The following is a 24,059-nucleotide window of genomic DNA, read 5'->3' as shown; positions in this document are numbered from 1 at the left end:
TCTGTCCTTGTAAACGCCACCTTCTAAAGGCCTTCCACAGCCTGCGTGCTTCCACCTGCTGCCCTGTGTGCGGTTTCGGCCATCAAGGTTTCTTGCCAGGACAAGGACAGCAGCCTTCTGGCTCCCCTCACGCTGCCGGGCTCTGCTGCTCCTCAGGACTCCCCTTTCCAGAGCTCATTTGGTCTGGATGCTTCCCGCCCAGCGTCCTCAGGCCTCTGCCTAATGGACCAGCCTCTTCTCTCACCACCCCAAAGCACTGGAGCCCCACCTGCAGGGCGTCCGGAGGGCGGGCCCAGCTCCTGCTCTGCTGCCGCCTGGGCCCTTGGGGCCTCAGCACCTCACCCTGTGCAGCAGTCACCTTCTAACTTCTCCCCTGCCGCCTGGAGCCTTTTCCTCGGATGCGCTGCTCTGGCTCTCGCCCCTTCTGTCCCGTTGGGCGGAAGCCAAGGAGACCCAGCATGGCTGCTGCTGAGTGCCGTGTTCTGTCCTCTTAAACTACACTGGGTCCTGAGAGAGGGACAGGATTTGTTTCTCTTTAGGTCACAGGTCACACTCACGGTACATACCGGCCACCGAGCGGCAAAGCTCATGGGTTCCCAGACACCAGGGCAAAGGCGGTGAGCGGATGTGTGGGGCACACTCTTTGTCCCTCTCCCTGGGTCCCCCACCCCCACCCCGTCTAGTTCTGTGTCCACTTCTGGGCTGGGTTCCCTGGGCTCCTCCATCCCTGGCTTCCACCAGGTTCCGTGGGAAGCACTGGCACAAGGCCTGCAGCTGGAGGACACGAGTTCTCCTTCTCACAGTGCACGCAGGAGTGCATGTGCCTGAGTGCGGCCACCTGGTCCAGCTGTCACACACTAGCTTCCTCTGTCCTTAAATACAGGATGTATCTTCAGTGGGTTGGGTGATACTGTATGAAATCAGGGGAATGGAGCTTCTGGGTTTGTTGTGTGGGTGTTTTTTAGTATTAGCAAGTGAACCAGGGACATTTTTGCCACTGAGCTATATCCCCAGCCCTTTAAATTTTTTAAATTTTTTTTTTCTTGAGGCAAGATCTTGCTCAGTTGCTGGGGCTGGCCTCAAACCCACAGTCCTCCTGTCTCAGCCTCCCAGGTGGCTGGGATGACAAGCCAACACCACCTGCCTTTTTCTTAATAGAACTACAATGCTTCAACCTCCAAACGCAGTTGGTCCTGGTTGGGGCACCTCACAGAGATCGCAGAGATCGCACTGTACATGGGGAAAAGGGAATCCTCAGGAGCCAAACACTCCCATGACTTGCTGTGGGACAGTGAGCAGATATTCATAAAAATGGACCATGTGTCCTATAATGAGAGCAACCTTGGTGCTTTGAGATAAATTAGCAACCTCAGGAGAGCGTTACCAGGTCACATTTCACAGAAGGAATATCTCTATGATTCTCAGATGAAATATCTGAGGGACGCCAGTGGCACGATGTCTGTGTTGAGACAGCGGTAACAGTGGTGTGCACACCTCAAAAAATGTTGTCAATACTGAGTGAGAAGTGCCAGCAACTGACAGGTGCAGCGGTGCACACCTGTAATCCCAGCAACTCAGGAGGCTGAGGCAGGAGGGTGGCAAGTTCCAGGCCAGCCTCGACAACTTAGCTACACTCTGTCTCAAAAAAAGGGGGGGAATGGGGGGCTGGGGATGCAGCTCAATGGGAGAGTGCCACTGGATTCTATCCCCAGAATGATAGAAAAAAAGAAATATTGGCAAATGCTTAGCACAGCTTTCAGTACACAGTATGTGCTCAGTAAAGTGGCTTTATTATAATGGTTGTTGGTAATAAATGCAGCTAGGAAGTATCTCAATTAAGAGCCACAAAAATAAAAAACTTATTGTGTGGTTTCTGAGGAAAAGAAGAATGGCATGTTTGGCTGCTTGGGCCATAATAAATTAGACCAACTGCCTCTATCCATTGCCCTTCCCACCTCATTTTTTTTTTTTTTTTTTTGGTACCAGGGATTGAATTCAGGGGCACTCGACCACTGGGCCACATCCCCAGCCCTATTTTGTTAAGGCCTTGTTGGCTTTGAACTCGCAATCCTCCTGCCTCAGCCTCCCCAGCTGCTGGGATTACAGGCCTGCGCCGTGGCGTCCGGCTCCATCTCATTGTTCTAAGCAGACTTTCTTATGACCTTCCTTATTTGATTCCTCTCAGACGATGAAAACTATCTGAAGAGTTTTTGTTTTGTTTTGCTTTGAGCCACATCCCAGTCCATTTTTTATTTTGAGGAGTCTTGCTAAATTGCTGAGGCCGGCCTGGAACTTGTGATCCTCCTGCCTCAGCCTCCTGAGCCACTGGGATTACAGACATGTGTCCAAGTGGCTAGCTGAAGACGATTTTTGATTTGAGGATTCTCTGCAAAGTTCTTCATGTTCTCTGGAGGAACAATGCCTTTTAAAATCTAATCACCAAATAAACAGACCAATGAACATAGGGAGTCTTCACTGAAAGCAAAAGTGCATCACTCTGAGGGCTCTTGATTTCATAGTTCAAAAAGATAGAGACGCAAAGGATCAATTATAAATGGTATTACTTCCTCTGTGTTTCCAGTGATTTTTATTTTATTTTTTATTTTTTTAAATATATTTTTTAGTTGTTGATGGATCTTTATTTTATTTATTTGTATGTGGTGCTGAGAATTGAACCCAGTGCCTCACGCATGCTAGGCAAGTGCGCTACCACTCAGCCACAACCCCAGCCCCTCCAGTGATTTTTAAATTATATTATTTGCTTGCTGTGTATTCCATTAATTTTCATTTGGTGAGCTAAGTATTTCACTTAGAAAATGTATAAGAGTTGCTGGCTGGAAAGTTTCAAAGTCTCATCAACATGATCTATCCTTCCTTCCTTCCTTCCTTCCTTCCTTCCTTCCTTCCTTCCTTCCTTCCTTCCCTCCCTCCCTCCTTCCTTCCCTCCCTCCCCTCCCTTCCTTCCTTCCTTCCTTCCTCTTTCTTAGACAGGGTTTTGCTCTGTTGCCTGAGCTGGTCTCTGATGGAGGTTCCAGCTCAGCCTCCTGAGTAAGTGGGGTGACAGGCATGCACTGGGCACACCATCACACCTGGCTCCTTAATTTTTTAATTGAACATTGGAGCAAAAATAGAGCACTTTAATTATATTTTAATCTTGGTAAACATTGAATTAAATACCCATTGTGCCCCAGTCAACTTTAGGTACTGAAAATTCAACACTGACTAAGAATCAGTTCCCACCTCTGGGTGTTCATAGTCGAGCGGGAGAGGTGCATGCAGATTCAGGTGAGGTGATTATGTCTGGGAGAAGTCAACCCTGTCATTAGGACCGGATTTTTCTTCTTTTTGTACCAGGGATTGAACCCAGGGGCATTTAACCATTGAGCTACATCCCCAGTCCTTTTTATTTATTTATTTTTTTTATTTTGAGACAGGGTCTCGCTAAGTTGCTTAGGGACTAATTTGCTGAGCCTAGCCTCACACTTGTGGTCCTCCTGCCTCAGGCTCTCCTGGAATTACAGGTGTGTGCCATCACTCCTGGCAGGACAGGGTATTTTCAGGAGGCTTTACTAAATTAAAAAAGAGACACGGGGCTCGCAAAGATGGTGGCGTTGGGGGTGCTGGAGTCAGACACGCCACGTGCCGTGACACCCTTGGAACATGTCCAGGAACAGATGGTGGCTGTAACACTGAAGGCACTGACCCCAAAAGTTCCATCAGGGGGCTAGGGATGTGGCTCAAATTTAGTGCGCTCGCCTAGCCTGCGTGAGGCACTGGGTTCGCTTCTCAGCACCACAAAGAAACAAAATAAAGATACGTGTTCACCTAAAACTAAAAAATAAATATTAAAGCAAAAAAAAAGTTCCATCGGGAGCCCCTTCCTGCAGAGAAGGGTCTCAGCTTCCTGAAAGTTAAGATCAGCTGCTGCACATGTACCTTATGGATCTGAGTCACCTCATCCTGGACAAAGTCGCAGGAGGATCTCTTCAGGGACATGCTGCAGTTTTGAGACTGCAGAGATTCGCACAGTGTTGGAAAAGCTTCGTGGACCAAAAACTGAAGTGTCATATTGACAAACTGGTTAAGATTGCAGTGACAGGCAGCCTCAGTGAGAAGGACCCACTCTGTTTGAAGCCTCATCCCAGCAATACGATAAGCAAGTTGAGCTCTGAGGATGAAGAGGAAGAGGAAACAGAGGATGGCCAGTCCGAGGCCATCGACACTCCTTTTGTAGATTTCTGGTCTCTGATAGAGGTTCAGCCTCAGCTCAGCCTCCTGAGTAAGTGGGGTGACAGGCATGCACTGGGCAAATCACCACAACTGGCTCCTTAATTTTTTAATTGAACACTGGAGCAAAAGTAGAGCACTTTCAAAATTATATTTTAATCTTGGTAAACATTGAATTAAATACTCATTGTGCCCCAGTCAACCTTAGGTGCTGAAAATCCAAGACACAAGTCCCACCTACCTGGTGCCAGTACATTATGACGGCACAGAAGCTGAGCAGGAGAAAAAGCATCTGGAAGGAGCCAAGAGGTGGTTCTGTCATTCGTGAACTTAGCGAGCAGTACTCAGGTGCTCCAGAAGAAATCTGAGATACTGGCCATCCTCACGTCACTCGCCAGAGTCAAGAGGACAGACAACATAGGATTAACTAAGGAAAGCACGTTTAAGTGTCAGGAAGCCAGAGGAAGGACGGTGACAAAGAGCAAATGTCCTGAACCCACAGCTTCATTCCCTCACTCCCTTCAGTGACATCAGTGCAGCGACAGGAGGAACGGCTCTCTTGATGAGGATCAGAATCCTGTTAAGCGGACGAAGATCCCTAAGCAAGGTCGGAAGGAAAACGGTTCTCGGAGGCAGCGGTGATCAAGGGTGTACGTGTTTTATGCATTTTTTGTCATCCTGGGATACTTGTATTTTCACTGTAGGTAGGTCTTTTCCTTGGAATTGTTTGCTTTGGACATGTGGAAACATCTTTAAGAAAACTGATCTCTGAAAATTGATCTCTGTGCTGAAAAAGGAAAAAAAAAAAAAAGAGCCAGTAACTTCTTCCGAGTCTTCACAGCCACATTTGTGATTGAGGGTATCTGTGAAAAGGTTCTGTCTCTGTCCGGGGATGGTGCCCATTTTTATTTCCCAAACACAAGCTTAGGGCTTGAGTGTCATTTAGTGGGAGAGAAAGCTTATGGTTCTGTACCTGCCTTATACGGTTCCATGTGCATTTGAATTTTTGGAGTGCATTTGAATTCACCGAAATCCACCATCGTATTAAAAGTTGGGTGTTTGGGAAGCAGTTGGCCACTTGACTTCCTTAGGCCTATGGACTCCTTCTCATCCGTGTTCACATCGTTCTTTGTCCCTCTTATTCCTGGCTGGCTGGCTGTGTCCATTTAGTTTGGGACGGTTGCTATTCAGTCTGTCAACAGTACCTAATGAGCACCTGCTCTGTGGCCAACATTTTCGTCAAGGATGATGGGCCATCACCCTGTTGGCAGAGCAAGTCCTTACCTGCTTTGTACAACTTAAAAGTCCCTCTTGAGCTGGGGATGTGGCTCAGTGGTAGAGCGCTCGCCTAGCATGCATGAGGCACTGGGTTCGATCCTCAGCACCACATAAATGTAAAATAAAGATATTGTGTCCACTTAAACCTAAAAAATAAATATTAAAAAAAGAGTTGGGCTGGGGATGTGGCTCAAGCTGTAGCGTGCTCGCCTGGCATGTGCGGGGCACTGGATTCAATCCTCAACACCACAAAAATAAAATAAAGATATTGTGTCCACCTAAAACTAAAAAATAAATATTAAAAAAACGTTGTGCTGCAATTGTGTACGATGAATCAAAAATGCATTCTGCTGTCATATATACCCCACTAAAATAAATAAATTTAAAAACAAAAAAGAAAGTTCCTCTGCTACAAAGAGTCTCTTTGCGAACACAGTAGAACACAGTTGTAGCCTGTAGATATTGCCTTAAATTCTACCATTAGAGATTCATTATTTTGACATAACAAGTATTCTTATTTAAATGTGGATTCCATCTTAAAGCTGGTTGATAAAGGTTTATATAACTCATGTAACAGGGGTTCATATAAAATAGTGGCTTAGGAATCTCTCTGTATGTTCGTAAATTTCCATGAAAAATACATTTTTAATGCATATACTTTTTAAAAATATATTTTAGTTGTCAATGGACTTTTATTTTATTTATTTATATGCAGTGCTGAGAATTGAACCCAGTGCCTCACACGATAAGCAAGCGCTCTACCACTGAGCTACAACTCCAGCCCCACAGCAATTTCATTTCTGATCCTAAGGATATAATCTGAAATTCAAAGATTTGTGCATGAAGATTTTTCACTATAACATTATATATAACTGCAAAAACCTCAAAACAACTAAAAAGGGAATAATTGGGGACTGGTTAAATACATTGTAATACATCTCTAGGCTAGAACATTGTGCAACATTAAAGATGATTTTATTTTTTTATTGGTTTTATTTTTTTAAATACACGATAGCAGAATGCATTATGATTCTTATTACACATATAGAGCACAATTTTTCATATCTTTGTATAAAGTATGTTCATGCTAATTCATGTCTTTATGTGTGTACTTCTTTGCATTACAATTCTTATTATACAGATATACCACAATTTTTCATATCTCTGTATATAAAGAAGGTTGACACCCAATTCATCTCTTCATACATATACTTTGGATAATGATGTCCATCACATTCCACCATCCAAAGATGATTTTCAAAACAAGTTTTTATAATGTTGTGTGACTCATATAAGTAAAAAAGCAGGATTCCAAAAAGTTTATGTGACATGGTTCCAATTGTGCAAATGTTAGGATTGAGGGAAGTGAAGTTTTGAGGGACAGTAGAAAACCTTGGGTGTGGCATTTGGAAAGAGGCCTGTGTGTTTTGTTGTGCTGGCTTCGGAGGAGAGATACAAAGCACTGGAAGATAGCGAGTGAGGCCATCGAGATGCACTCTGTGTCCTATACTCAAGCAAGAAGCTTAATGAGGGTGGGGCTGGGGCTCATCGGTAGAGCGCTTGCCTAGCACATCCGAGACACTGGGTTTGATCCTCAGCACCACATAAAAATGAATCAATTAAACAAAGGTATGGTGTCCATCTACAACTACAAAAGAATAAAAAAAAAAAAGAGTTGAGCAGAGCGGCAAGAGCTGGTAGGCTGACCTGGTGACACTGTATACATAAATCATAAGGAAACAGAGTGGGAGTGGGACTGGTGGACTATCTGAATGCTATATGTAATAATAATGCTATATGTAATAATGTAATAATGTTTTATGAGTGCATGATAGTTTTGCATGAATAGGGGGTCATTTTGACATAATCATACTGCATAGAAAATTATTTACTCCATTTCAGAGCCCATTGCTTCCTCTTTCCATCCTTTCCTGCCTCCCTCACCCTCCTCCCTCTACTCTGCAGGTCTTCCTTCAATTCATTTACTTTTTTTTAATTGGTGCAAAAAGGTGGAATTCACTGTGGTCTATTCATCTATGTACACTGAAGGCTATATACCACTTTTTAAAAACTATTGTTATATGAAACCGCTGTAGAATCTCACTGGCATAAAATGCCATGAACAGAGCCACACTTGGCAGAATGTGTGCTGCATGTTCCATTTTATAATAAGGCAGGCTAAACATATTTACAGTGATAGAGCCACAACCGTGGTTATGACAGAAAGAGGAGTCCTGGAAGGACAGCACACAGCCTGCTGGGACTGCTGTGTCTTCACTGAGGTGGCAGTCACAGGGACAGGTGCATGTCAGATCTGAACGACCTGCCCTCCTTTTACTCCTGTCATATGGGCTGTACCTCCTCACAGCTGCTGTCCCTCATCCTCATGCCGCTCCCACAGTGGACCCTCAGCCTCTAAGAAATGAGAGGACCCTTCTCCCCTGAGTTGACTGTTGTCAGTGTCCTCTCAACAGCAAAACACACCACCTGAAGACACACAGCTTAAAACTTCAGCAATTACTGCAGTCCTGTGGGTGGGCTGCCCTGGGTGGCCTCTCCATGCTGGGGTTGCTTATGGCTGCCTCCTGGTCTCTTTCTGCCCAGTCTCTCAATAGAAAATTCAGACTTCCTTACCCAGAAGCAGATCTTGAGGAAGCTGGAGACACACAGTGCAATATCTGGGAGCTTTGGCACAGAAACATGTGCTGTAACTCCCAAAGCATTCTATTTGTCCATGCTAGTTACAGAACCAGCCCAGATTCAAGATTCTGCACCTTGATGGAAGGAGTAGACAGTCATGCTGGAAGAGGGTGCTCTTTGGACAGCAGTTCAAGAGGAAAGACCTAATGATATGGATGCCAGCGGTTCCCCAAGGAAATGGCTTAGCAATGTTCTAATATCAGATACGACAAAGCTCATGGTCAACATCTGCACCCACCCACCCACACATAAGAAATATTAGCCAAATCCCTGAATATCTGAAGAAAATTTCTAGCATGAAGATAGCGACACAAACAAGCAGTAAAGTGTAACTTGGAGGAAATAAATTATAAAAGGAGAATGATGTGTTTTAAAACTATCATTATTCATGAAGAGGAGAGAGAAAAGACATTGTATCAATTAAACAAGAACAGGATAAGAAATAGGATAAGAAAGAACATTCAGTGAACTAATAGAAGCTCTTGAAAACTAAAAGCATCATAGTAGAAATAAAATCTTAATAGAAGGCTTAGGACATAGTAAATAAAAGTTAAGCAAATAGATAAAACCAGTAGAGAAATTAGAGAACTGATTCTAGATAACCCACTTCTAGCTATAGGGGTTCCAGAGGAACTAACAGAAAGCAAAGGAAAAACATCATCAAGGGAACAACTACAGAAACGTCCCCAAACCCAGGGATTTGGATTTCCAGGGGGAAAGTGCTGCCAAAGTCCAACCCAATGGATAAGAACAGCTTCACTAATCTTGAAATGTCATCAAACTATGAACAAAAAAAGTCCCTACACTCTTCCAGAGAGAGAGAAAAAAAATTGGTCTATACAAAATCGTGTCTTTGGACTTCTTGACAACAATGCTAGAATCTAAGAGACAATGAAGAGATGATGTCAAAATTTACAGGAAAGTTATTTTCAGCTGAGGATTTTAGCCAAATTACCAAGAAGTGATAAGGGTAAAAGAATGATGTTTTCCTACATTTGTGATCTCAATACACTTCCATTCTCTTGCCCTCTTCTTCAAAGAGCTCCTAGAAGGTTGTTTGGCCAATACAATAGATGTGGGATTGAAACAGAACCAAAGGAGAGAATCCCCAGGGTGTGGTGGAAAGACCTTTCAGATGGCATCATGCACCAGGCATGAGGGCAGCTGGTCCACAGCTTGGCAGAGGGCCAGAAAGAGCTATTTTGCCAGCGTGAAACTGATGGAAGTTCTCGCAGACCCAAACACCTTAAGAGCGGAATTAGAAAACTGGTGGGGGACCTGAAGTTGAAGTACACAGAAAACCAAGCAATAAAAAAGACAATTATTAACTCTGTGGGAAATAAAATATAAAAAGAAAAGTAATTATAGTGCACTCTATGGCTCAACTTGTAAAATATGTATATAGTCTTCATATGTATGTGCATGTGATGTTTTATCTTACATTTCTAATTGTTTGTAGTCAAAGGGGTAACAAAATGAATTAATACTCCCATAACCCTGGAACCAGATTTGAATTGTCCTCTAGGGGTTGAGGGGAGTCCCCCCAGAGGAGAGAGGGAAGGCTTGCTGGGGTCGGGGGAGGGGGTTGAGTGTTTTGATGCATCTCAGAGTTGGTTAATATTCTCCCTAATGATAAGCTCCCTGTAGCTAACTATAAGATATTTGAAATAGGGCATAAGCTGGGCTCAAATTCTTTCACTATGGAAGACAAATCTATGTGTTTCTTTTTAGCATGCCTCTTTCTGCACGATTTTTGGGTATTACAAATTCTGAGCTTCACTTTTCATCATCCTGGAATGTTTGACTACAAATGCTCACTCTGATGAATTAAGGGTAAAGTAACAGTGTAGTGTATGGTGTAGGATGATCATAAGTTACAGAAGATTTTCAAGGCTTGACTGGATAGCTTGGCTAACCAATAAAAAGTTCTTCCAAAATGTAAGGAGAGGGAGGAAATAGAAAGCAAGGTTTAACATAAAAAGCAAGGGAGAGTGAGTGATGTCAGAGCATAGATACTGGCAACAGGAAATATAGAACTTGAGAAAATTGAGTTGAGTTCCATTATTAGACTCACCTTTGAAAATTAAATTGCTGAGATGCATATTCTAAAATTTGGGTACAATTATGTAGGTTGTCTCCACCCCACAACTGTGTATTTGTGAGATGTTCCCCCAATGTTTGCAAGATCAGTCTTGCGTGGAAACCTGTCGTGGATTCTGGTGGAAACAAATACTATCTCAAAGAGCTACTTCGCCGCTTATTATTAGAAAAATTTGCAAGCGATCTCACCTCTTTTTAGTGAGTAATCCCATGAGGACATGTTAATTTGCTTTTATTTGGAACATTAGTGTTGAGCCTGTAGAGAATGAAATTCCTTTGTCCAGACATTTTTTGATGGCTCTAGTATGTGTGGAAAGAGGCATCTTCCGTGGACACACTCCATTATCGTAAAAGAAAGAAAGAAAGAAAGAGGAACATGTATTAGGACCCAGCTGTCATGGACTTAGTTTAAGATGGTTTTTTGCAGCAGGCGTCTGCGAGAGCTGTCCGTGGTGCTGAGCGCGGGGCCGGCTCCCGTCCGCCTTCTCCGCAGAACTGACTGCCGCCCCCTTGCTCTGCCCTTTCCTCCCTCTTACACCAACCGGCGAGGGCGGCACGTCGTATTTTGTCCTGGGAAGCAGATGACCTTGTCTCGGACGCCCCGCTCGCGCCCTCCCCGGGAGGCGGCGCCCTCCCCGCGGGGCCCCCTGGCGGGCGGCGAGGCGACGACCCCGCCCCACCCTCGCGTGCTCGCGGCCGCGCCCTGCGCGCGCCCGGCCCTCCTCCACGCCCCCTCCCCACCGCCACGCACCTGCTCTCCGCGACCGGATCCCGCCCAGCGCGCCGGCAGCTGGGGTCCCGGGAGCCCGCAGCCGAGAGCGGTGAGGAAGGCGGAGCAGAGGGCTCGGCGGCGCGGGGAGGCGACGCGGGGCCCGGGCGCGCGGGCGGCGGCCTGCGGAGCGCGGCGCGGGCATGGACGCCGAGTACCCTGCCTTCGAGCCCCCGCTCTGCAGCGAGCTCAAGCACCTGTGCAAGCGGCTGCAGGAGGCGTACCGCGAGCTGAAGGAGGACCTCACGCCCTTCAAAGATGACCGCTACTACCGGTAGGCGCGCCCGGGCCGCCGCCCTCCGCGGGCCTGCGGCGCCCCCCGCGCCCCGCCGCCGAGCCCCGGAGGGGGCTGGGAACCCGGCGCTGGCCGCCGCGCGCGCCCACGGGGTCCCCCGCAGGTCGCGGCCGCAGGGCCAGGGGCCCTTTTCCATCCCCGTAGACCAGAGCCGACGCTCGCCTCGGGAGAAAGGGACCCTGGGCTTTGGTCCCCGCTTGGCTCCTCCCTCTGCCTCGTGGCTCTCCCTCCCCTCCCCGCGCCGGCCGCTCCGGCCTCGCGGAGTCCGGCCTAGGGGGTCTGTCACTTCTCCTGGAACTAGGGGAGCGAGGGCGGGCCCTGGCCTCTGCCCTGGGGTGAAATCTCTGGGGCTGGGGCGCTGCCAAGGTCGGGGATACAGTGTCACACGACTGGGTGGCACCGCCGTGAAGATGCGGGGAGGCCTTGTATGGACGCCCCGAGGAGCTGTGGACTTGGGCGTGTTTGCGTTCTTTCCTGTCGTCCTCTCCTGGGTGGCGAGAGCCGTGGGGCCTGCAGGTGCTGCCGCAGGGCACCCACCCCTTCCCCTCTGTGCAGCGCTGTTCTGGTGGGGAAGGGTGTCCTGCCAGGGTCTGCTTTTACCTACTGTATCCGGGTGTCAGGAAAGGACGCTCTCAGGAGTCGTGTGGCGTGCACCCTAGATTGATTCTGTTACTTACTAGCTCTGGAGCTGAGAAAGTTACCCAATTCCGCACCTCAAGAGTCCTCACCTTTAATGGGAAGCATGAACCGGAAGGATTCTAGTAACAGCTTACTCCCTCTGTGTTCAAGAATGGCAATTGTACTGCCAGCTGTCGTTGAATTTATGGTCGTCAGTTTTATTCTACTTACCCTGTGCTAGTAGTTACACCATTCATGCTCAGAATACGTAGCATATTTAGTAAATCTTCTCAAAAGCCTACTGGTCTTCTCAAAAGCCTTCTGGCTTCCCAGGGGGGCTCATTAGCAATATATCCTGGTTGTGATCATGATTGCTGAGTGAAAAATCCCATTCTTTAAAACAATACAATGCCAAGATCAAATGTTGTAGTTTGAAGATGAGTCCCTCAATCTTTAATGCAGCCTCCTGGCAGACCGGACAGGTAAAAGAGCCCACAGAGATTTATCTATTTAAAAAACTAAGTTGTAGATGAACACAATACATTTATTTTATTTATTATTTATTTTTATGTGGTGCTGAGGATTGAACCCAGTGCCTCACATATGTTGGGCAAGAGCTCCACCTCTGAGCTGCAACCACAGCTCTCAGGTAGTTTTTTTTTTTCTTTTTTTAATCTTTTTTTCCAGTACTGGGGATTGAACACCTAGGAGAGTTCCACCTTTGAGACAGGGTCTTGCTAAGTTGTCCAGGCCGACCTTGAAGTTGCTATTCTATTGTCTCAGCCTCCCAAGTCGTCACATTATGTTTCTGAAGTAAGATTATTTCCAGTCTCCCTTCCTACGTTTTCAGTCAACTTTGCATCACTGTGACCAAAGACTTGACAAGAACAACTTAAAGGAGGAAAAGATGATCTGGCTCATGGTTTAAGAGGTTCAGTTCATGGTCATATGACTGCACAGCTCTGGGCCCAAGGTGAGGCAGAACTTCAGGGCAGAGGGCACATTAGAGGCAAGCAGCTCAGAATATGGCTGGCAGGAAGCAGAGAGAGCTCACCAGGGACAAATGTAAAACCAAAGGCACACCCCAGTGAGTTATTTCCTCCAGCCATATCCTGCCTATCTACACTTACCCCCCAGGTAATCCATCCTACCTCTGAACATTCTTGAATTATCTCACACATGAACTTTTGGGGGACACATATCTAGTTTTCTTCCTCTCTGGTTCCTCCTTGCTTCATTTTATTTTCCTGGAAATGTTTCTTTGGCAAATGAGCTGGTGAATAGGAGAAAAGAACAAGCCACAGCACCCCTGGTTAACCTACCACTGGACCATCCTTTATTCATTTATCCATTTATTCCACTCATCAAAATTGAGCATCTCCTTTGTTCCTGCTGTTATTCTAGGGAATGGGGGATACAGCAGTGAGCAAAATGAGCTGCTGTCATGGGGCTTACAAATATTAGCTGAGGCTGAGTTATGATGAATGCTAGCAATATAGTAAGTAAGGAGCCATGATAGAGTGACCTGTGTCACTTCAGGGCAAGTGGTCAGGAAATACTCTTTGAGAAGGTGACATGGATGTGAAAACTGAAGAATGAGGAGCTCACTAGATAAGGAGGTGGAAAAGCTCCAGAGGAGGCAGGAGAAATGCAAAGTCCCTGTGGCCATATAAAAACAAGGTCTGAGGCTGGGAATGTGGCTCTGTGGCAGAGTACTCATCTAGCATATGTGAGGGCCTGGGTTCAACCCCCAGCACCACACACACTCTCTCTCTCTCTCACACACACACACACACACACAACCCATCCCCCCCCCAAAAAAAACCCCACGGTCTGTTCAGGGAATCCACAGAAGTCCATGGAGTGTGGGGCATTAGGGTCAGAGAGAAAGGCAGGCCAATGACTGTGTGTTTCATTAGAAATAGGACGTGATTCCACTTTAGGGTTTTAAGTCAGGGAAGTGACCTGAGCAGTTTGGCTGCGTGTCCTAAGCAGGCATGTAAGTCTTTGTTCCGGAACAACTTCATCAGTTAAGTTGGATCCTGAAGACCAATTTGCCATGGTTGGAAAAGGGCAGAAACAAATTCTACCCACTGCCACGAGAACAAGTGGACCGCAGGGTGCTTTACAATATTTTGTGTAGACAGAGCAGTTTGGCTGGATCACAAAGGCTTCCATAGTGAGGGAGTGTTTAGGTCACTGAACCAGCCTCAGATGCTCCATCGAGCCTTTGTATCACTGGAGTGTTCCTTCTCACACTAGGTGAAATGCTCTTGGGTTTCTAGGCCAGACAACTGACAGTTGCAGCGCCTGCCCCGCCTTGCTGGAAGGTGAACTTGCTACTACAGTGTTTGCTCCTGCTCTTCTCACCATCTCCACTTCTCTTTGGTGATTTTTGACTAGAAGGCACCAGCGTTTTTTTTCCCCTTGGAGCTGCAGGGAAATAACCTCACGTGTTTGACAGTTTCCTTGTAACATGGCGATACAGGGAACAGCTGCTAATGACCCATTTTCAAAAGATGGCTGGCCCTCTGGTAGCTGGCATGGCTGTCTATGGATCAGTTACGTAATCTGCTGAGCTGCAGCTGTGTGATCAAAGGACTCACAGTCAGTCATTTCCACAAAATGAGATACGGCCACTGTATTGCCTGCCAGGAAAGGGGACGTAGAAAAGGCTGGGGAACTGGAATCCTGGGTTCCAGTCTCAGCTCAGTCCTTGCAAACTCCCTGTCCTTGGGGAATGACTGAATTCCACAGGTGATCAGTTTCCACGCAGGAAAAAATGAAGCCTGTGATCTCAACTTCACAAGGGTGTTTTGAGAGTCAAGTGCTTTGAGAAGATTATACTACAGATGCTTCCTGCTGGGGCTGAGGTTGTGGTTCAGTGGTAGACTGCTTGCCTACCATTGCATGAGGCACTGGGTTCGATCCTCAGCACCACATAAAAATAAAATAAAAATATTGTATCTACCTAAAAATAAAAAATAAATATTAAAAAAAAGATGCTTCCTGCTACAGATAACAGAACACCAAAGCAGACCTGCCTGGATGGTAGGCGATGAATCAGGTTGTTGATCCAGCAGCTTAATGATGCAATCATTTTTTTTTCTTTTTAACTTGGTAGCAATTAGCTGCTGATAACCATTTTGAATCTTGGTTCTCATTCACATTCCTGTGAAGAAGTGGTTGGCTATCTTTGGTTCTAAAAGCAAAGAAATAACTTGAAGTCTACAGCAAAGTTCCTTGAGTCTCCCTATACCCCCCACACACAGCGGCAAAGTGAAGGAGACAGATATGTTGAGAAACACATGGAAATTTCCAGCACTGCCGATGGGTGGAAATAGATATAATTTCTATAGAAAACTATTTGCTGGTTTCTCCTAAAGTTGGACATACACATTCCCTTTGACCTGGCAGTTCCCCTCAGGTGTGTACCCTACAGAAATGCATACAGGTGTCCATCAAGGACATGTACAAAAATGTTCATAGCAGTAAACTGGAAACTAGCTAAGTATTCATCAACAGAATAGATAAATATATTTGACTCATTTCATAATCAAATATTATATTGCAATAAACAATTCACAACTACACACAGCAATCAAAAAGAATCTCATACAGTGTTGAGCAAAAGAAGCCAGACAAAATGCTTACCATTAGAATCCATCTATGTGAAATGCACAATAGTCCAGTGACTCTGTAGAAGTCCGATGTTTACTCTGGAGGGACAGAGCCAGGAAGGAAAGAAGGTGCTGATGCTAGTCTGCTTCTGGATCTGAGCACTGGTTCTATGGGTACATTTGCCTGGTGAACATGTACCCAGCTATTTGTGTATTCTGCTGTCAGAAGTCAGAGTTCCCTCCACACAAACCCAGCTGCCACTGTTGACAATGACCTTGGCTGGCTCTCCCTTTGCACATTTCCAGCTCTCTCTTTGAGCAGATGTGTGTCTGAGAGGCCAGTGGTGAGTGCTGGGCAGGTCATGCCCCCAGACAGATCCGTGCCTTTTGGCTGCCCCTGCCCCCTGCAGGCAGCTCTCCCCATGCTGTGTGCTCCTGCTCTGTTGATTGACCTGTTTGCCCTATAACTCAGTCTTCCCTCAATACCAGCTCCTTCCATTGCCATATAAGTTCATTCCCACTAACCTCTGTCAGCCCAGCTTCCTTAGGAAGCACACTATCTCCTTTAACATCTGGAGTGGTCTGGCTTCTCCCACCCCATGTTGTCATCTTGGACGAAGCCTGGGCCCTGCAGGTTGGCTTCCACATTCTTTCCTTCTTCATAGTAGGATAATTAGCACAAAGCCCACCTGGGCCAAGCCCAAATTCTTACAAATCAATTGCGTTAAAAATAGCACAAACATATTTTTAGCCATTTAGGGTCTGCTTATTTGTATATTCCATGAAATAGCACCCAGCATCTGCTAGACAAACCCTGTGTCTCTTAAAGACCCTAAACAGCTGCTGCCCTCTACCCAGAGACACCTCTCCTTGTTGCTGAGTGACATCACCTGGATCATAAGCCCCCCACTCCAGTTCCTCTTTCCCAGGGGAGTTCCCCACATGCTGTCTCTGGAGGGTCTCCCACTGAGAAGGACTCTCCTCTCCTGTATCCTATCTGACCACCAGCCAGGAAAGCTCCATGCAGTCTTGCCACCCTGGGCTTGCCTCTGGCTACCAGCCTGAAATCCCCGAACCTGCCACACCTGTTCTTCTCTGCCAAGTCAGGGTGACCTAAGCACAAGGCCTCATACCATGTGATCCTCAAGGATCTGACCTTAATCTGGGCCTCTTAAAGTCTTGTCCCCTGACTCCAATAGTGGCCCGCTCTCTGGTTCCTCCACCTCTTTGTCAATGCATGGCATCAGAGTCTCTTCCGGGTTCTCTTCTTGTTACTGTTTAAATTAAAATGAATCCGTCAGGGACTGGGGCTGTAGCTCAGTGGTAGAGAGCTTGCCTAGCCCAAAAATAAATAAATAAAATAAAGGCATTGTGTCCAACTACACCTAAAAAATAAGTATTTTAAAAAATATGAATCCCTTATTTCCTCAGAGCACACAGTACCATTAAACATGGCAGAGTGGCACTGGGATCATGCCACATACTGAAGGTTATCCACGCTACAGAGTGACCTTTTCTTTCCCCTCTGCAGTATTGAGGTGTGAACTGAGGAAAGTTACAACACAAGCCACACACCAGCTCTCCTTAGAGACAAGACTGGGACGGTGTCTTGAAGCCAGCATAGATGCAGGGACATTGGGGGTGTTTCTCAATTACCTATATATAGGTTCTAGAAAGTAGAACACTTGTGTGGGCTTGAAAATTTAAATTCAAATCCCAGCCAAAGCTTTCACCTGTATTCCCTGTGGGAGGAAGGGTTGTGTGGCACCCATGTTCGCTGCCTCACAGGGAGGAAGGAGGGTGGCTAGGAGCAGGGGCCTCTGACCTCCTTGTCTGGCCCCGAAGCACATGGAGTAGAGGGCATTTTCCGTATCTGCACTTTTTAAGGAATCATTATGAGGCACATAAGAAGAGGTCCTGTACCACTGCCACCACCCACAAAAACAGTGGTCCACACCTGGGCAAAACACCAGGACAACCAGTTTTTTTAATGAGGAAGCCCAAAGGCCTTTAAATACACGAGGTGCTTCACCTCAGAAAATGGGAGTAAGCTAATAAAGAATTACAGCTCAGAGATGGATGGGTAGACACCACACTGTTAGTGAGCATCACCGGGTTCTAGCTGATTCATGAAGGCCCTGTGTGTGTCCCAGCATGGGGTCCCTGACAGAACAGTGGCACGTGGCTGCCATTTGTTCTCACCCTCATGCTGCACCTCAGCTGCAGCCTTCCAAGAACATAGGGAGCCTTCTTAGCTAAGAGCTGAGCAAACGCTTTTTGTGTGGTATGGGAATTGAACTTGTGGCCTTGCACATACTAGGCAAGTGGTTAACCATTGGACCAGGCCAGGGGCGTAGTGATCCGAGTTGTGATCCCAACAACTTGGGAGGCTAAGGCAGGAGGACTGAAAGTCCAAAGCCAGCCTCAGCAACTTAGCAAGACCTTGTCTCAAAATTAAAAAAAAAAAAAAAAAAAAAAAAAAAAAAAAAAAAAGGAAAGGGTACATATGTGGCTCAGTTCAACCCCTGAATACCAAAGCTGGGGCACATTGGACCAGTGATTCCTTTGTACAAATGCAGGCTCCTTTGAGTATTGTACCACCCCACAGGCCTGGGAGGGGTAGCTTGCTGGAGGCACAGGCCCCTTCCCCTCTGCTGTGCGTGTGCAGGTGTAAGATGTTGCATTTCACTGTCGGGCTGGGACTTCCTTGCTGAACAGCCTCTGCCCTGCCTTATGTTGCCTGGGCATGAAGAAAATGTAATTAGGTGCTGCCTAAAACACACTCCCCCAGGGACTGGACCCTTCTTGGACCCACTGAATCCACCTGGCCATTCCTTGGTGCTTTCTTCCATTTGTCATTCAGTGCTTCTGTGTTGTACAGCTCAGTGCTTAAGGCACAGTCAAATGCCTTCAGCTGGTCACCTGTGCTCATGCTGCACCTGGGATTCTAATGGCAGAAGGGCTACACACTCAGAACCTGGAGGTTCACCAGGGCTTAGTTACTTTTGTGTGTACCTTAGGGTGAGCAGAGCTCTTGCCTAGATAGCAGAATTTTGTTACTTTTTTTTTCTTAAAATTTTTTTTAGTTGTCAATGGACCTTAATTTTATTTATTTATATGTGGTGCTGAGAATCAAACCCAGGGCCTCACACATGCTAGTCAAGTGCTCTACCACTGAGCCACAACCCCAGCCCTCTTTTTCTTTTTTAAAACTATATATTGCACTGGACTGGGAGAGAAAACCATTTCTCTCTCTCTAGTTTCCTAGAGAGCAGAGCAGGTGTAGGCACCCCATCTGTTCTCCCGGGCCCTGGTCCTCACTGGGCTTCAATGCTGACTTAGGTCTGGCAACTGAAAGAACATTTTCCAGATGAGACCAGGCCTTGAGGCCTTGAAACTTCAGGCAGTTCCTCATCCCAGAAATATGAAGGCTGGGGCTCCACATCAGAGTGCAGATGAGGGCTGGGGCATCACATTAGTGTGCAGTCAAGGGCCGAAACTACAGCCACTTACTCTTGTGCAGCTCTGAAGGCTGTACATCTGAAATCAAGGTGTCTACTAAGTGCAGTGGCACATGCTGGTAATCCCAGCTACTCTGGAGGCTGAGGCAGGAGAATCACAATTTCAAGGCCAGCCTCAGCAACTTAGCAAGAACCTGTGTCAAAAAATAAAAAGGGGGCCTGAGGTTGTAGCTCAGTGGTAGAGTGCTTGCCCAGCAAGTGTGAGGCACTGGGTTCTATCCTCAGCACCACATAAAAATAAATAAATAAAAGGTATTGTGCTTATCTACAACTAAAAAAAATATGAAAATAAAAAGGGCTGGGGGTGTAGCTCAATGGTAGAGACACGCATCTTTTCTGTGTCTGCTCTGCATCTAACTCTCCCACTGGATTAGGGCCACCCTAATGACTTTGTCTTCATCAACAAAGACCCTGTTTCCAAATACAGCCATATTTCACAGACACTGGGGGGTTAGGACTTCAAAATTCTTGGGAGAGACTCAATTCAATTCATAGCAGGCTCTCCTTGAGGAGAAAAGCCCAGGTGTTGAGAGTTCTGTAGAGTTTGGCTCCTCTCTGCAGACAGCTGCCTGAAGTGACAGCCGGATGTTTGATGGACAAGTCGGGAGGACTGGGCAGGTTAGGGTCCACCACTGCACTTCTCAGGCCAGTCTGCAGGTCTCAGGGTGATCTGATCCCCCTGGCTCTAAAACCCAGCCAGCAGATACTAGTGGAGCTGTGAGTCTGAAGGAAGTGACCCGTGTCTGCCCTCTGCCCTGTCTCCGCTGCAGAGCGTCTGGAATTTTGGCTTTGTCACCTGAACGGTCTGAGGTTTATCACTTGTGGGCTGAGGAAGGGCTGTGTGCTGTGTGTGGGTGTTGGGGAGCAGCAGACACGGAGTTTCTGGGCAAAAGAACAGAGAGGTCCAGCCTCCACTGGGGGACGTAACCAGGCAGCTCTGGAGCTGACCAACCCGTCCTGGCTTTACACTGAAAGCTGTGTCCCAGGAAACCCTTCAGTTCCAGAAAAATCAGGACGGTTGGTTACCCTCAAGGAGAGAAAGCAAAGACCCAAGGATGGAGTCCAGATTAGGTCAGGCTCGGAAGTGGGGCCAAGGCAGGCTGGCTGGCCGTCTGCTGGGCAGGTGTCTTGAACTTCTCCAGCTGGAGGCTTGGTTTCCGCCCTCCAGCTGGCTCAGTGTCTTTCTCTTCTCATTGAGTCACCCTTGTCTGCCCCTCCACTCTCAGCACAGCTTCCTGTGTAGCAGGCCTTATTGCCCTTGGGCTCTTATTCTCAAAAAGGGAGGAGAACTCTCCCTCCCCAGAGCTTCTAAAAAACATAAGGACTGTTTTGTAACACCTCTTCTCCTATCCTGAATGAAATTCCTTGAAATATCAATGAAATATCATTGATGCATCCATAACCTTAAAAATGACCATAAATGTGACCTAAAGGGGCAATGGAAGAAAAGTGACTCCTAATGCGTGGCTTGCATTTCAGCCTGGCAGTACTGTAGCAAGGCCATATAAAAGGAAAAGCCACCAGGAGGTGGGATTTCAGGAAGTTGCTGTTTTAGGCCCTGGGTCACTCCAAGTGCCATAGCCACAGGTGGGCATCTCTCTGAAGGCCACCATGCCCCTTAGGTTTTCCCAGCCTCAGGATATTGCCATGTCTGCTCTGAACCTTTCTACACTAGCATTCCTGCCACATCTCTCTTCCTTCCCTACCCTGTATTTGCTGGAGTTGTGCAGTTTAGGCCGGATCTAGAGGATCAGGACAGAGCTCCTTGTTCTGTGTGTTCAAGCTCAAGAAGAGGCTTCTTTGTGACACTGAGCCCTGCAGTGGGACAGACCCTTCTTGTGCCTGGGATTGGCCTACCTTGGCCTTCCCTAATCTGGCAGTTTGTGGCAAATTATGAATCTAATTGAGCAGCCCTGGTTTTTATGTGGGAAATAGCTTGAGTCAAGGACTCATTATCAGCTGGAAGCGCTCAGGCACAGGCACACACGGCCCCCAGTGTACTGCATTCAGGATGGGGCTGGGGACCTGGGAAGGTGGGGCATGATCCCCTTGAGAATGAAGGAGCCAAGCAGAACTGAAGTCTGTGTCCAGGGACGGCTGTGCTCTTTCCACTCTTTTCATACACCCTGGTGGCTGGGAAGGACACTTAGCTGCGTTTGTGACAGGGCAGCATGTCCAGCAAGGTCTTGTGAGGATTTGAAAGGAGGGAGGGTTATGTTTCTCATCATGATCCAGTTTCCCTGTTTTTTCCATCCTTTGTGACTGTGGCAGTGTCTCTGGTACGTCACTCGGGCTCTTGGATAGAGAGAGCCCCAGTGTAGGATCTGGCCCAACATGGATTCCTTTGAAGTCAGCCTAGAGGGTGCAGGCGCTGCTCCTCCAGAGCAGCACCTTCTCGTGGAGGTCAGTCAGGCGTCTGTGGGGAGCATGCAGAGTGCCCCTCCTTCAGGCTGCAGTAGGAATTGGAACTTTGCAGCAGTTCTCATCTTGAGAGTCGCATCAGGGACACCTAGCAGCACTGTCATTTCATAAAGAGATAGTAATGCAGCATTTAAGACTGATGGTTAAGGTATTAGTGTCGACCAAAAAGAGGCAATTGATTATTACAGGGGTAATTCACAGAACCAAAGAATAAAAATGCATGTGGCCCCAAGGAAGGAGCTGGAGCCAATCAGCCGAGATTCCAGTGCCCAACTAGCATCAAACTTGCTGTACACTGGAATCCTGTAGGGAACTTTGGAAACCACTGGTGCCTACACTGCACTTCAGATCTGGTTTCATTTCACTGGGTATTTTTAAAATATATATATTTATTTTAGTTGTAAGTGGACCTTTATTGTATTTATATGTGGTGCTAAGACTCGAATCCAGGGCCTCACACATGCTAGGCAAGTACTTTACCACTGAGCCACAACCCTAGCCCTGGCATTATGGTTTTTTAAAGCTCCTCAAGTGATTCTCACTTCCTTTTGTCTCACGGCCCCTAATCTTTGCCCAGGACCCAAGCTCCCTTGTCATGCCAGGCTGCCTGGTCAGCAGGAGGCACTTGCCACCAGGCAGGTTTCAGAAAGGTCACCATTGATAGGAACTCACCACTGTGAGCTGAGGCCTCATGAAGCCCTGGAGTACTGCTAGGCGTTCCCAGGCCATCCATTTCCCCAGTCTTTGTAACAAATATTCCAAACCTTCTCTTTCTTTGTGCTGGATCCCCAGATCCCCCTGGTCTGCCTGGGTCCACACCCCACAGGACCATGGGCCTCCCTCCTTGTTTTCCTGCCTGAGCTATGCTGGAAAAGTTTCCCATGGTTCTACCCTCTGTACCTGCAGCCCCAGCAAAGGAGCCCGTGGGTGCTGACTGTCAAGGGAGCCTCATTTGCCCTGTACTGGCTGTACTGGTACCTTCAGATGCTGCTAGCCATCAGTAGCCACTTGCAGGGGCTGGTAAAGTCACCTGGATGTGTAGATCAGACTTTGACCAATGGGAGACCAATGAGAGACAGGTAACAGGACAGAGCCAACAGATTGTCTCCTGACCCTGTAGTTTCTATGAGTCTCTCCTGCAAGGCTGAACAGCCAGCTGTGTTGAAAGCTCTGACCAGCTTGCACTTCTCTGTCCCTGTCTAAACTTTATTCTCTTTCCTTGTTTCCCTGCTCCCAACAAAGTTAACATGGACACTACTGTCTCAGTTTCTATTTTGAGGGAACCAAGCAAAGACACTTTAGACCAGTAACTAGGAAAAACATGGGTCAGAAATAAGGTGATCAATTGTCTTGGTTTGTCTGGACTGAGGGGGTTTCCAGGACATAGGACTTTTAGTGCTAGAACTAGGGAATTCTTAGGCCTTCTAGAACTAGCTGCTCACCCTAGCCGGAAGGCAGGGGCCCGTTTAACCACCCGTCAGCAAATTATATACTTACTAGTCCCCTGAAACCCATTCCCTCTGATTCCTTGGGAAAGTGGTCCCCATTCTCTTAAACTATTGGAACATAGGCTGGTATATTGTTAGTCACCTGGCAAATCCAGTTCAGTCATCTGTTCAATACTCGTGCGCTGATGTCTTTCTGTGCTAGACTGGTGCCAGGTCCTGGGAAGAGGAGGACAAATAAAAGCAGTCACAGTGATATCATAGGGGATGGTGATGGAATGTTAGGGCTAAATATTGGTAATAAAATACGTGTTGCAGTCTAATAGACTGGGAGGGATGCTTAAAAACCCCTAAACTACCAAAGGCAGAGCGGGTGTAGGATGCTTTTCTGGCGGGACGCGCTCACACGCTGGCCAGTGAAAGTTCCGTGCAGGGACCTCGCGGTTGGAGACGAAAGAGGAAGCAGACACGTGTGTAGGGCCCTGGAGACTGCGGCCTGGTCCCCAGAGGTGGCCCCGCTCCGGGATTCGTGCCCTTGCGGCCCTTCGGCTGGCCTCGGTCGTGACTGAGGCGACGGGCGTGCGGAGGACCGGTGCCCCGCGCTGGCCAGCGCCCACCGCGGTCGCCGCTTCCGCGCCCTCCGCTTCCGCGCACGTGACCGCGCGTCGCGCTCTGACGCGTTTTCCCGGTCCGCTGCCCGCGGCCGCCGTCGCTCCGGCTGTGGCTGCCGCGGCTGCTGCGCGGCTCAGGGCGCGCCGGCCGGGGACGCCGAGATGGAACCGTGAGTGCCGGCGCGGGCGGGCGGGCGGAGCCGGGGGTCCTGGTGCGGGGCCCTCTGCCCCGGGCGCCCTCTGCGCGTGCGGCTCGCGAGCGGGCGAGGGGGCGCGGCGCGCGGGCCCGGCCCGGGGGCGCTGGCGGCGAGGGGGGTTGACCGGAGCCCCCGGCCCGCCCCGCAGGAGGAGGGGAGCGGTGCGCCCCGGGGTCTGGCCAGCGGGCGGCCCTGGCCACCCCGAGCCCCGGCCTCCGCACCAGGAGCCGGACGCACCCCCTCCCCGCGGCTGCCGG

The 24,059-nt window shown here is 47.9% G+C and overlaps 1 protein-coding gene and 2 long non-coding RNA genes across 7 annotated transcripts in view; 1 reads left to right on the top strand and 2 right to left on the bottom strand.

Moving 5' to 3' along the window:
- Positions 1 to 4,363: 4,363 nt before the first annotated feature.
- LOC144365977 (uncharacterized) lies at positions 4,364 to 11,173 on the bottom strand. Its single transcript, XR_013424718.1, has 2 exons — positions 11,057 to 11,173; positions 4,364 to 10,875 (listed from the first exon to the last, which is right to left on the bottom strand). It is a non-coding gene; the product is annotated as an uncharacterized LOC144365977 (long non-coding RNA).
- A 20-nt stretch (positions 11,174 to 11,193) lies between these two features.
- The window catches only part of Tmem181 (transmembrane protein 181), a 52,155-nt gene continuing 39,289 nt past the window's right edge, over positions 11,194 to 24,059 (top strand). Inside the window, exon 1 of one of the 3 annotated variants that reach the window (XM_040283492.2) lies at positions 11,194 to 11,348. In XM_040283492.2, coding sequence (XP_040139426.1) covers positions 11,333 to 11,348 — 16 coding nt within the window. In that variant the 5' untranslated portion in view covers positions 11,194 to 11,332. Of the gene's footprint in view, positions 11,349 to 23,654; positions 23,776 to 24,059 lie in introns of those variants that run through there. The other 2 variants (XM_005321406.5, XM_078018815.1) reach the window with 2 other exon arrangements.
- On the bottom strand, positions 13,295 to 23,875 carry LOC144365976 (uncharacterized). Of its 3 annotated transcripts, XR_013424716.1 has the most exons (4): positions 23,354 to 23,875; positions 23,140 to 23,213; positions 15,642 to 21,646; positions 13,295 to 15,189 (listed from the first exon to the last, which is right to left on the bottom strand). It is a non-coding gene; the product is annotated as an uncharacterized LOC144365976 (long non-coding RNA). The 3 variants fall into 3 exon arrangements; XR_013424715.1 differs by having other exon boundaries at positions 14,190 to 21,646; XR_013424717.1 differs by having other exon boundaries at positions 14,190 to 21,646; positions 23,401 to 23,875.

Source organism: Ictidomys tridecemlineatus, chromosome 8, assembly GCF_052094955.1.
Source record: "Ictidomys tridecemlineatus isolate mIctTri1 chromosome 8, mIctTri1.hap1, whole genome shotgun sequence".
NCBI classification, from domain to species: domain Eukaryota; kingdom Metazoa; phylum Chordata; class Mammalia; order Rodentia; family Sciuridae; genus Ictidomys; species Ictidomys tridecemlineatus.
The sequence above is the reverse complement of the archived record's forward strand: the minus strand, read 5'-3'. Positions and strand labels throughout refer to the sequence as shown.